General features: G+C 46.8%; 1 protein-coding gene across 1 annotated transcript in view; it reads left to right on the top strand.

The window, feature by feature from the left end:
* Positions 1–12,806, top strand: part of LOC311222696 (rho guanine nucleotide exchange factor 28-like) — a gene marked incomplete at its 5' end in the record, with an annotated part of 166,148 nt that overhangs the window by 80,147 nt on the left and 73,195 nt on the right. Inside the window, 1 exon segment of the mRNA XM_084307303.1 lies at positions 2,318–2,390. Coding sequence (XP_084163429.1) covers positions 2,318–2,390 — 73 coding nt within the window.

Raw genomic sequence — 12,806 nt, 5'->3', positions numbered from 1 at the left:
GTGAAAGACTTGGGAAGGAGCTGATGTGTAGCCACGACCCCGCTTATATAGGAGCGGATGTGGGTGTGGCCAGGCGGAGGTGAATAGGGGTGTGTACATGTGAACGTTTTTCAGTATTAGAATGGATTAAAGGGGATAGTTCCAATAGAGAAGAGCGCTCGCTATACTCATATAACTAGGGTTATAGGATAACCTTACGTTATGCTGTATCTTCTATGTCTTCATCATACATTTTTGCCATGTTTTCTATGCAAAATCTTTTTCTTCAAAGTAACTAGTAACTGATGGGTTCAGATAAATGTAGTGGAGTAAAAAGTACAACATTTCCTTTGAAATGTAGTGGAGTAAAAGTATAAAGTTCACTAAAATGAAAATACTCATGTAACGTACAAGTAGCTTGAAATTGTACTTAAGTACAGTACTTGAGTACAAATACTTTCCACCACTGCATACTAGTCAACTATGGTGGGAAACCGTTTGGAAGCTGCTCAAGTGTTCGCAGAGGCATGATTTAGGCCCCCATTGACTTCCACTACCATTGCTAACAAATGCCCTTAAAGGGTTATTTCACTTTAGTAGTTTTTACCTCTATGTAAAGTCATCTACAAGTAAGCTAGCGATCACTGCTGCCCACTGTCAACACCACCAATCCTCCCAAGTGTCAGGCTCCTTATTCACTTCATTTTGGGGACCTGGGCGTCTAAATATCATACAAGTATAAACAAACAACTGCTGTGCCTATTTCAATAAAGCAGCCAATTTTGAGTCAACGGTATGTGTTCGTTTTGGCATTTGATGTGTCTTTACAGATGTATTACCTCTGGAAAATAAAAGCAGATCCGGTCAATCTGTTGTAAGATTGAGTGTACTGTGTATCTTTGCCTTGCATGGAATGTTTGGAGAGTGGTTACCATGGTTACATGCTGCCTTGCTGGAAAAAAGGGATTCTAGACATTCTATGAAAAGTTGGTCAAACTAACACCTCAATTGAGAAATAGTTCCTTTGCTGATAATTTGAAAATGGCAACATTAGGGGCGACTAGGTGGTGTAGTGGGCAAGGCACTCACCACCAATGTGGAGACGCTGGGTTCGCGTGTTCGAATCCAGCTCTCCACATTGTTTTCAGTTTGGCTGGTCGTCCGTACTAATACAATTGGCAGTATTAGAGGGTGGGAAACTGATGCGTGGGGATCGGGCGTTGTGGACAGCGACTCCTACAGGTCGGTTGGTGCGCCTGCGCAGTAGAATCAGGAAGTGTCGGGGGCAGCGTGAGCCTCCCACGCGTTACTCCTCGCCACTGAGAGATCGAGCTGCGCAGGTGAAAAGATGCGACTGCTGTTACCTCAAGTACCGGAGGGGACTTGTGCTATGTATGACTTAGTCCACATTGCAGCCGGCTTGTGGGAGGCAAGAAACAGCGTTTGTGACAGGGGAGGGTTGAATTGGATGATACGAAATTGGGATGGGAGAAAATATAGAAAATGGGAGAAAAAGTGGATAAAAAAAAAAATGGCAACATTAGCTCATTAACACATAAAGACTTTGTTGTTTATAATTCAGAAGTATGATATTTAGACTTGTTCCTCAAAATGAATGGAAGTGAATGAGGAGCCTGATACCTGGGAGGAATGGTGCTGTTAACAGCAGACGAAACGACAGTTCTATTAAAGTGAAATATCTCTACTCCCAGCATTTCAAAAATCAAAACACTGCTGCAAGTGCTTTTTAGAGAGAACAACAAGACAAATCTATACCCCTTTAATAACTCTAAATGTAACAGATTGGACTCAATTTGATATAAATACACCAGGTTGGTATCTGTAACTGAACATCGCTATGACTCATATGTTTAACCAATTATGTTCTCATTGAACATAATATGGCAGAACACTTGTTGGAACAGGGCGTCAAGTTTACACACTCCTTCACTGCCTCCATCAATACTCAATGTTGTTCCACTCCCATTGTCTAGGTGTCAGACTTGGCACCTGGCACACTCTGGTGACTAGTAGATTATGTGGGCGGGGTGGTGTGTGTGTATTCAGGTCGCGAGAGGTGTGGTGCGTGTGTGTGATCATGTTCACATGAGTGCCACATCCTCTTGAACCGGTTTATGTGGCACAGGTGGTCAGCTAATTGATAAAACACACACAAACACACACACACACACACACACTGCTGTAAACACGTTTAGGACTTAATCCTACGCCCCTTTTTGTTTTTTTACGGCGTATGTTTGGAGCATGATGAAAAGGCTCAGTGTGGTAATGTGTGCCGTGCGGTGAACGCTTCCCCGTCTTTAATGTCTCCATGCAGGACTACGAGGAGCCATTGATGTTTTGCCTGAATGAGGAAGACGAAGAGGAAGAGCGATCACAAACAGACTCTGGTATGTGATAGTTTTTAGTTTTCTCACCATCAATGTTTCTGTCATTTCACTCCCTTCAGTGGTGGAGAAAGTAGGGAAAATCCTTCCCAAGTATTATGTAGAATCACCCTGATGGAATAGTACTGAAAGTAAACGTCCTTCATTCAAGACACTACTTGAGTGAAGGAGTAAAAGTATTTGACGTTGAATGTGCTGAATATCGAAATGAAGGTACACATTCTATGTTATATACAATGTCATTAAATTAGGGCTGCCATAAGATTGAAAATGTTTTAACGTGTTAATCGCATGATAGGCTGGGATGAATTGAGATTAATGCATGTAATAAAAATGCAAAATGCATCTGTAGGGGCTGCGGTCATAAAGAAACACATGATCAAATTGAAATGGTCACAGGACTCTTCAATACATATTACTACATGTTCTAGGGCTGTCCCCGACTAAGGATTTGGATGGTCGACTATGATTGGCAAAAATTTGCCGTTAGTCGCGACAAAAAAAAAATATATATATATAATTTTTTTCTTTTTTTTTATCCATTTTTTTTTTTATCATTCCATTTGGGCTGTGGGGGGTGCTTAATGTCTGAAGGAGTCGACTGAAGGCTTCTTGTCTTCTGCAAAAGCATGCAATTGGTCCACTGATGGATACATCTTGATATTTGTCTAGTCTAGTGTGTTCATTAGATGGGTGAAATCCTCTTTCAGTGCCTCTGTGCCTGTTTTCGTAGGCAGTTAGCCTCTGGTATGCGTGCCATTAGCGCTACCCACGCTTCTAGGCCTCTTTTCTTTTGGAAAGAATGATAAAAAATATATATATATATATTATAATTTTTTTTTTTTTTACTATTCGACTAAGAGGTTGGTTAGTCGACTACGGCTCCTTTCGACCGGTTAGTCGACTAATCGACTAATAGGGGTCAGCCCTAATATGTTCTATATTATATAATATATACCATAGTATAGCTATATAGTAACTTTTTATACTGTGAATTTCTCCAGACCTCTCTTGGCAAAGCCCAAGATGTGACTAGCAATAGCAACCCCTCCCCTATCTACACTCAACTCCAACGCACATATCAGACCAAAACAAAAAATTTAAACAAAGTGCAATACCAAGATGAGCACTGATGATGATTTTTTTTTATCCACTTTTTCTCCCCTTTTTTATTTTCTTTTCCCATCCCAATTCCATTGTGCCAATTCTCCCCTCCCCTGTCTTGAACGTTGCTCGCATATGCCCCCCACTGGCCGGTTGTAGGGAGGATAGAAGCCTTGCATCACGTGTCCCCTCCGATACACGAGGAGACAGCCTGTCACATCTTTTCACCTGCCAGCGCGGACTCTCATTGGCGAGGTGTAACGTGTGGGAGGCTCACACTACCCCCGCCATTTCCTGTCTCTGCTGTGCAGGCGTCCCCAACTGACCTGTAGGAGTCGCTGTCCACAACGTCCAGATTACCACCCATCGTATGACGACTGGCCCAAGCCGGAGGCAACGCCGACAGCCGGAGTCGAACCCGGTGTCTCTTGCATTGGTGACGAGCGCAATGTCCGCTGCGCCACCCAGCCGCCGCCGCTGATGATGATTTTGTATTTTTGCCTGCGGTTGCTGTTTGGCTGCATTACATATTCTACCTTTAAATGTCCCCTAATGTAAAAATGTCCCTTTCCTGTGTTTTGCATTGTTTCTACAATGCCTGCGTTACAGATTTACAGACCTGTAATAACACGACTTAGGTGAAGTATACTCTTCTCCCCTGACTTCCGGGAGATCCTGATTAAAAATGGCAGATGTTTTTGTGCTGAATGTTTTAGGAATCACGTTGAAATCAATAGTTGTTTTAGCTGGTGCTCTCACTCACAGCAGGTCATCCATGCGGCGTCCAGTTGATTAGCCTAGTTCCTACAGCAGGACACATCATCTTCCTTCAACACAACTTGAAACTCCACTCCACTGGTTCTGGAATAAGACTGTCTCGACCGTAACTCCAGCATTCCAGACCGTCCCCACAGACAAGGAGATCACATGTCTGCTCCCCCCCCCTGGCCTTGCTTTCCCCCCCTCTCTACCAAGTTCTTGGAGTCTTGTCATTCCCCATTACCAGTGATCCTGCTTCCGGATCCTGATCCTGCACCCTGATCTGGAGTCAGCTAAGGACAGTCTGGCCACCGGCGATAGGAGAACAGAGATGCTGATTCTAGATCAGTGACTGAGGGTAACTTCATCCTAATCCGGGTTGGCTGTTCTGGCTGGGGAAGGATTTGAGGGTCGGAACTTCCTGTGGGTTAAAGATTGGCTGGTGTGGGAGTTGAGCAGACGGATCCCTCAGTGTAAGAATGCTGTGGTTACGTGCTGCGGAATCAGGCTTTATAACACTTGGAACTGGTCAGATTGTGAACTGTGGTTTGTGTTGTGTTCGCCCTGTATGGTTTAGTCATTTCATGCAGTGTGTGTGTGTGTGTGTGTGTGTGTGTGTGTGTGTGTGTGTGTGTGTGTGTGTGTGTGTGTCTGTGTGTGTGTCTGTCTGTCTGTCTGTCTGTCTGTCTGTCTGTCTGTCTGTCTGTCTGTCTGTCTGTCTGTCTGTCTGTCTGTCTGTCTGTCTGTCTGTCTGTCTGTCTGTCTGTCTGTCTGTCTAAAGAATTGTCCACAACAGTGTGTGAATGTATGTGTTCAGTGCATGTGTGTATGTACTGTACATATGTTAGTGTGTGAGTGCATGTGTGATTGTGTGTGTGTCTGTCTGTCTGTCTGTCTGTCTGTCTGTCTGTCTGTCTGTCTGTCTGTCTGTCTGTCTGTCTGTCTGTCTGTCTGTCTGTCTGTCTGTGTGTGTTATTATATGGTCAAAGAATTTTCCACAACTGTTCTGAAGGTCCAGATTAACACATAAAGTCCACGTTTATTATTTTCTATACCTTATATATTGTTTATTTGTATAAGATATATATTCACGCTGTTTATTTACCTAAGAGTATTTTTATCATTCGCCTCTTTTCATATGTCCCTTCATCGCGCCGTAGACAGCGTGAGCCCATGCACCTGTAGAGTGTACCAACATGCCCGGGCAGAGTGTGTTGGCGCAGCAGTAAATCACAACGCATTACGAGAGAGCTGGTCTGCTAGTGAGATGTTGGTGAGCTACTAGGTGGAAACGGCAGCGTAATATAGTTTGGAGAAGTGAAGTAATATACTTCGATATTAGTTGGGTCAAGAACCAAAATTCCGTGACCATTCTCTGGCTAAGATGTTTTGATGATTGATTTGACTTCTATGGACCTTTTATAAAATATTTAGCCCCCGTGTTCCTCCTAAAAATCCAGAAATGTTTTGTCAGATGGACAAATCCAAAATACCTGCTGACGCCATCTTGAAAAATTTACTTTTGATCCGGAGCACCTAGAATCATGTATGAATAAACTTTTTTGTCTAAGTCAACCATGACGATTCCATTCATTCATTCGAAAATGTAACTTTTAATGTCAAAACCAATTTTACCATGGTACTGCTGTACTTTAAACAAACTACCTTCATAACTACCCGCCCTCAGAGGAGCCATAGCGATCTAGTCTATGACATGTCTGGGGGTGGTTCATATGTCGAAGCAGCACTCTCCTCCATCGGTGTCAGCAGTGAGCAACTGGTACGTAATGTGGCTGAGCGGCTCAGGGATGACATCAAGTCATCCCATGGCCGCCGAGGGTCGAGGAGCTAGAAGAGGAGGAAGAGCTTTCGCCTCTCATGGTGCAGCTGCTATCTGCTTTGCGGGGGAAGAAGGGGGTAGATCTGACTCCAAGCACACACTCTCTCACCTCTCATAACACAGTACGTCATAAAGCGACCCACCACTACCGCCATCAATGCCACTGTCACCCTTCATGGGCAGGCCACGTGAGCGGATCGGCGCGGCCGAGAAATCCGCTCTTCGCTCTTTAAAGCTTGGTCCGCTCCGCTAATCGCTCATGTTGACCCCACCCCCAAGTCGCTCTCCGCTCGCTCCCCGCTCACCTTGAATCGAGCGCTCCCCGCTCCCCGCGCCAGATCGCTCGGCATTTTTTTTTTTTTTTTTTGGAGCATGGTGTAAATTAGCTCAAACTACAACAGTCTACACCCCCTGGGCCCCTTAACAATTGTTTGTATTGAGCCGCATTGTAATTGTACCCATTCTGCAATGTTAAATAACATTGTTTATCCATTCACTAGCTCTATTAAGCGATGATAGGCTAGCCGAGCCACAATGCTATGGTCGCTGCCATTAACGTTAGCATGTAAGCTAACGACAACAACAATGGCGTCGATACTTTTTCTAACAGGAGTGAGTCAAGGAGGAGGAGTGAAGCCTGAACCGGATATCACAGGTTCACCCTTCTCATTGGTTGAAAATGGCCTTCATGTTTGTACATCGCCATCTGTTGCTTTGGCATTGTACTGCATGTATATTACATCAACAGTGTTAAACCACTGTGAGCGGCCTGGAGTGGATTGGAGCGGAGGAGAACTCTCGCTCCGGACGTCGCGCTGACTCATTTTAAAACCCACTCCTCGCTCACGTCAAAACCGGCCGCTCCGCGCCGCTCACGCTCCGATCCGCTCACATGCACTGTTCATGGGATGACTCGAAACAAGGAGCTTGTTGACTCTTACTGGGCTGGGCATGGGGATAAGCTACCAGAATGTGCTTCTCCTGCGTGATGTCTGGATCATGCATGACCTTGAGCGGTGTTCGGTGTGTCCTGGCGGGATCGCTGAGGGAGAACCAAGCATCAGTACGACTTTCTCAATGACACCTTGACAGGAGGGGGCACTGCACACTGCTGTAACTGGATGTTTCTGCAACGTCTAGAATGTCTTGTACAGGACTATGAGGCAAACTTCCAGGTTGAGAATGCGTGCATAAAAGATGCCAAGATTGTGTCGCAGGCACTGACTGAGAAGGTGTCTGAGATGCAGGCAGTTATGCCGTATAGGACCATCAAGCATGGTGAGCCTCCCATCCGCCCTAAGCCCACTATGTTCTCATTAAGTACAGAGCCTCAGCGCAAGCGGAGTATTATTCATGCCCTTACTCGTGCAGATACAAATGGTGATTGTCCTGCTGCAGTTGAGCAGACTATCCCTTCATACAATGGGTTTCACGCTGGCTTGAATATGGAGCAGAGGAAGAGCAAGGCTTATTTTCATACATCTTACAATCAACCGCCCAACAAGTCAGTTGTGAATGACATCATGGAGAAGCTGTCTAATATCATCGCCACTAAGCACATGCCCTTCGCCTTCTTAGTGGGAGATCATCCTGTGTACGTCCTCATCACTCTGCTCAAGGCCGAGAACCCAAACAAGTACCATGACATTGTACCCTTTCTTGGTCCCTTCCATACACAGTGTGTGATGATGAGCGCTATCTACAAGCGCTACAAGGGGAGTGAGCTAGGAGATGTACTCGTGGCAGGAGGAGTTATTGCCAGGGCTCACAATGCCCTGGCCAAAAGAAAATAAGCCAAAAGGAAGCACATAGAATGTGGTTTGAAAAGGATGAGAGAAGATGAGCAGCGCGTGCAGGACCTGGTCGCATGCATGCATGAGTCTGATTCCTTCCCATTTGATCCAGCCTCACCCACCCTCCGCACCCTACAGTCAGCCATGCCTGCCAACGATGAACTCATCACGGACTTCAACTCAGCCCATGCTGTGGGAGAGGAGAAGTTGACCAGCTTCTTGCGAGACCGGGTGTTCAGTAAGAAAACCTGCCTCCATGCACCTGTCCCTCTGAGCAAACGCTTGACATTTGCCAAGCGGCCCTGCATGGAGAAGCGCGGGGAGGAACTCAAAGCAAGAGCTGCTGAGATGGAGCGAAGTGCTCTCAAGGCAGTGATCGACCTGGTTGAGGTCAGTCAACTTGTGAATCTCTCAGAGTTGCTGGAACATCGTGTTGTTGAGGAATGTGTGGCTTTATTCAACTCCAACGGCACATATAGGAAGACACAGAAGAGCAAGCTCATTCAGAAGCTCTCTCTCCAATCTGTAGATCTGCAAGAACCCTACACCGCTCTTGTTGACATGGGCATGATCTGGAGGATGGCAACCCCATCAGCAGAAGATCGGCAGACACAAGATGGCACCCCATACAAGTGGTTGGACTATGTCCACAAGGTATCATCCATCATCCTTGCCCGCCATGGTGATGCCGACCGTATTTTCTGTGTAAATGACCCATACGACGCAGCATACTCAACTAAAGATGATGAGCGAGACCTGCGGGTACAAGGTAAGGTAATGTCCCCAACACCTACATGAAGCTGGGCGACCCCTTCCCCTCTGCCAGAGAGTTCAAAACACTGCTGTGTAGCGTCAGCAACAAGGAGCGGCTACAAAAAGTAATATGCAGCTATCTGACTGACCTTGTTGCGCAGGGTGTAGATACAGAGATCATCTACTCTGTTGGCTCCCACTGCACCAACTTGTCAACCCAGCAACCAATGCATAACTACAGCTTTGACCAGTCTGAGGCTGACACCATCCTCTTCTCAGCTTACACAGTTCTACGTGAGTCAGGCTACAGTGGCCCTGTTGTCATTGATGCAGCCGACACGATGCCTATGTCACGGCAGCGGCCATCTCTCAACAGCTGCCTGGTATGCTCTGTATCAAGAGAAAGCAGGACACAGTCTTCTGCCGTGGCCTGGTTACTGAGGAGATGGCAGATTGTATTGTGCAGCTACACTGTATTACAGGCTGTGATGCCAACTCAGGCTTCTATGGCAAGGGTAAGTTGTCGGTGTATGACAAGGTGGCAAAGAGCCCTATGGCAAGACGGCTACTCTTGCGGTGTGGAGATAGCCTTGACCTTGAGGAGGAGGTGCTAGAGGAGCTGTTCGAGTTCACACGACATGTTATTTATGGCGACAAGAAGAGTAGCACCATGGCTGAGGCCTGTGCCACAAAGTGGAAGAGAATGAAGAACAAATCATTCATCCAGCTCCCTCCAGATGCAGATAGCCTACGCCCACACTGCCTCAGTGCCAAGTACTTAGCATATCTAGTAGTGCGCCACCCCTCCCTGAAGCGACACCCTTCGCCACTCGGACATGGCTGGGAGCTGGTGGGTGGTCGCTGTCGCCCTGTCTGCCACACACGACCTGCTCTCCCAACACATCTATCTGCACCAGGGCCAGCTGAAGAAAGTGAGGAAGAGGAGAGTGAGGAGGATGATGATGAGAAGGGAGATGATGATGTATGGAGGAGGAGGGGTGATTCATTGGAATCTGATGATTCAGAATCTAGTGAGGCAGAATGCTCTGATTCGGACTGATCATGACATGTTTGAAGTGGTTTCATTGTTAAAGGAAAACTCCAACATTTTGGGAAATTAGCTTATTTGCCATGTACCCTGGAGTTAGACAAGAAGATACATACCTTTTTTCTTCTCTGTGCATGCAGTAGGAGTAGGAAGACACGCACCGTTAGCCTAGCTTAGCGTCAGTCGCTGGAAGTAGGTTCCTCCATTAGCCTAGTTCCCAACGTCTTCCTACTCCTACTGCATGCACAGAGAAGAAAAGGGTATGTATCTTCTTGTCTAACTCCAGGGTAGATGGCAAATAAGCTAATTTCCCAAAATGTTGGAGTTTTCCTTTAACCTGTTCAAGTTACAGCTATTTAAGAGAGCGTATTTTGAAGTATAATTAGTTATCTTGTCATACTGTACATTCATAAATTATTTTGCTGAGATCCTTATGAAGGTAGTTTGTTTAAAGTACAGCAGTACCATGTTAAAATTGGTTTTGACATTAAAAGTTACATTTTCGCTCTACTAGATGGTGGCCATCTTGGATTTCTGGGTCAAATTGATGTCATAGAGTCAAACTGATGTCAGAATTGGAATCGTCATGGTTGACTTAGACAAAAAAGTGTATTCATACATGATTATAGGTGCTCTGGATCAAAAGTACATTTTTCAAGATGGCATCAGCAGGTATTTTGGATTTGGCCATCTGACAAAAAATTCCGGGATTTTGGGGAGGGACACAGGGGCTAAATATTTTATAAAAGGTCCATAGAAGTCAAATCAATCATCAAAACATCTTAGCCAGAGAATGGTCACGGAATTTTGGTTCTTGACCCAACTATATAGATCTGCCGATGGGCAGATAACAAAGGACCGTGAAGAGAGTTTGGGCTGAGTTCAGCTGCGTTCTGAACTCAACTAGCTACTACGGACTGCATGCTGGTTAGCCTTAGCATAAAGGGCTAACTAGCTATTGAACCTGAAGTTCGGGCGTTTGGAATATAGGAACCCGGTCCGTACGAGATCCCCTATCCAGTGACGACAGGATTATATCACACAGGTCTGCATCAGCCTCTGGAGTAGGAACTCCAGAGAACATCGTCTCCGTCCTCGCCTCTCTCCCCCTTGCTATTCACCCCGCCCCCCTCCATTCAGAGCTCCAACGATCTGGTACCATTAGTTTAGGACCTATAATAATTCGGACATTTGTTGCCTATAAATTGTATAATTCATTCGGACATTGTTGCATGTAAATTGTATTAGTATAAGAAAATCAATGTTACATATTACATGTGTGTTTTATGTTAAACATTAAAGGTGATTATTGAACTTGGTACCACTGTCCCTTCCCAGTTAATAGAGTGTCCGCCATCTTGTGTATATTTAATATCTGGTTAATTAATAATTTAGTATTCGTCAAGCTCATCATTTAAATACAGTCAGGGTTGTGTAGCCCCTTAGCTACAATTGGTCCTTCGAGCCGGAGCTTATCAGCGATAATATGGCTAGCGGCGGACACTCCCCAACCAGATCTCCCCCATTAGAGCGCCCTATGCGCCGGCCTCAGCCTTCTCCGTACCTGGAGGGCTACGCTGTAGATTTACCCACTAGCTTAGCCACGAGGATGCTAAGCAGGGATAGCATTGGTAGCTCAAGCATGGCCAACCTTACATTTTACATTTAGTCATTTAGCTGACGCTTTTATCCAAAGCGACTTACAAGTTCTGTGCGACAAGACAGCAAGAAGGGTATAACTCTATCAGCTGAGTAACAATGTTCATCAAAGTGTTGCGTGTTACAGTGTAGGTTAGTTTATTAGGACAGAGGAGTCAACCCTAGATGCACACAGTGATGTAGGGACCCCCGCTAGTTTTAGTGCAGCTAACCTAGCTTACAGGGGGGGACAAGCGAGGCATGACTTGACTAGACCCACAGAGTACCGTGCCCCCGAGGAGGATCCGGGGGCACGGGCAGCCCCGGATCAAGGTCATCAGCGTCATCCCCAAGCGAGTCCGACAGGATGCTAGCGGAAGCCCTAATCGCCACGATAGCCGCCACGGCTGAAAGGGACCGCCTCCAGGCGCAGAGTGAGCGTGAACATCTCAGAGTGGAAGAGAAGCGCCTCCAGACTGAAGAAAACATGGAGCGCGAACGCGTCAATGCGCAGCGCGAGGCAGAGAGAGAACAGCTTCAAGCAGAGAAGGATATGGAAAGCGACCGCCTCCAGGCACAAATGATGATGCAAGTGCTCCGGAATGTAACTCCCCACTCTTCCACCTGGAGCTCCCAGAGATCATCGTGCCAAGGGTCAAGGGCACCCTCCCTTACCCGACAGAGCTACATAGGACCCCGCCTCAGGGAAGAACCTGCTTACGTTGCAGAGCAGCTAGCTGAGCGACTACAGAGCCTGACTGAGGACGAGGGAGGTCAGACGGCCCACCCGCACTACTCCATCCCAATCAATGAAACCGAGCGCAGCCCCGGTCTCACTCACGACGCGCTGCAGCACTTCCCAGTAGGGAGTTAGAGCACCAGAGGGCACTGAGGACCAGCTGGCAACCCAGCCCCTGGTTCCCGCCCAGCACGAACCAACGCCCCCATGGACCGGGAGACTCGCCGCCGGCGCCTCTCCCCCAACGTGTGTCAGGGTCGCAGCCCTCCATGGCACCCTACATCGGGTCACCCACATTCCCAGACTTCACCAGAGAAGACCGAGCACAATATACCGAATTGCGTATGTGCCTAGAGACAATCATGTCAGGAGTACAGGACGAGCGATACAAGTACGCCATCCTTCTTAAACATCTCAAGGTAACTAGAGCGCACAACATTGCGCTGGCGTACTCCAATTCACCCACTCCCTACTCTGACGCCCTGGCTGCCCTTGACGGACGTTATGGACGTACGTGGGATTATGTCATTCATGAGATACGTGAGATCGAACGTCTCCCCCCGGCTAAAGACAACCGGGCCCTGGATTACCATCAGTCAAAGTACAGTCCCTAGTAGGGATGCTTGGGTCGCAACGGGAGAAGGGGATGTATGAGCTGTACGCCAACTCCAACGTGGAGCGCATTCTAGAGAAGCTCCCCCCATTCCGCCAAGAACGGTTTCGACAGCAACGAAACTACCGTGAC

This window comes from Notolepis coatsorum, assembly GCF_963971535.1.
Source record: "Notolepis coatsorum genome assembly, chromosome: 1".
NCBI classification, from domain to species: domain Eukaryota; kingdom Metazoa; phylum Chordata; class Actinopteri; order Aulopiformes; family Paralepididae; genus Notolepis; species Notolepis coatsorum.
This window is presented reverse-complemented; position numbering and strand designations above follow the sequence as displayed.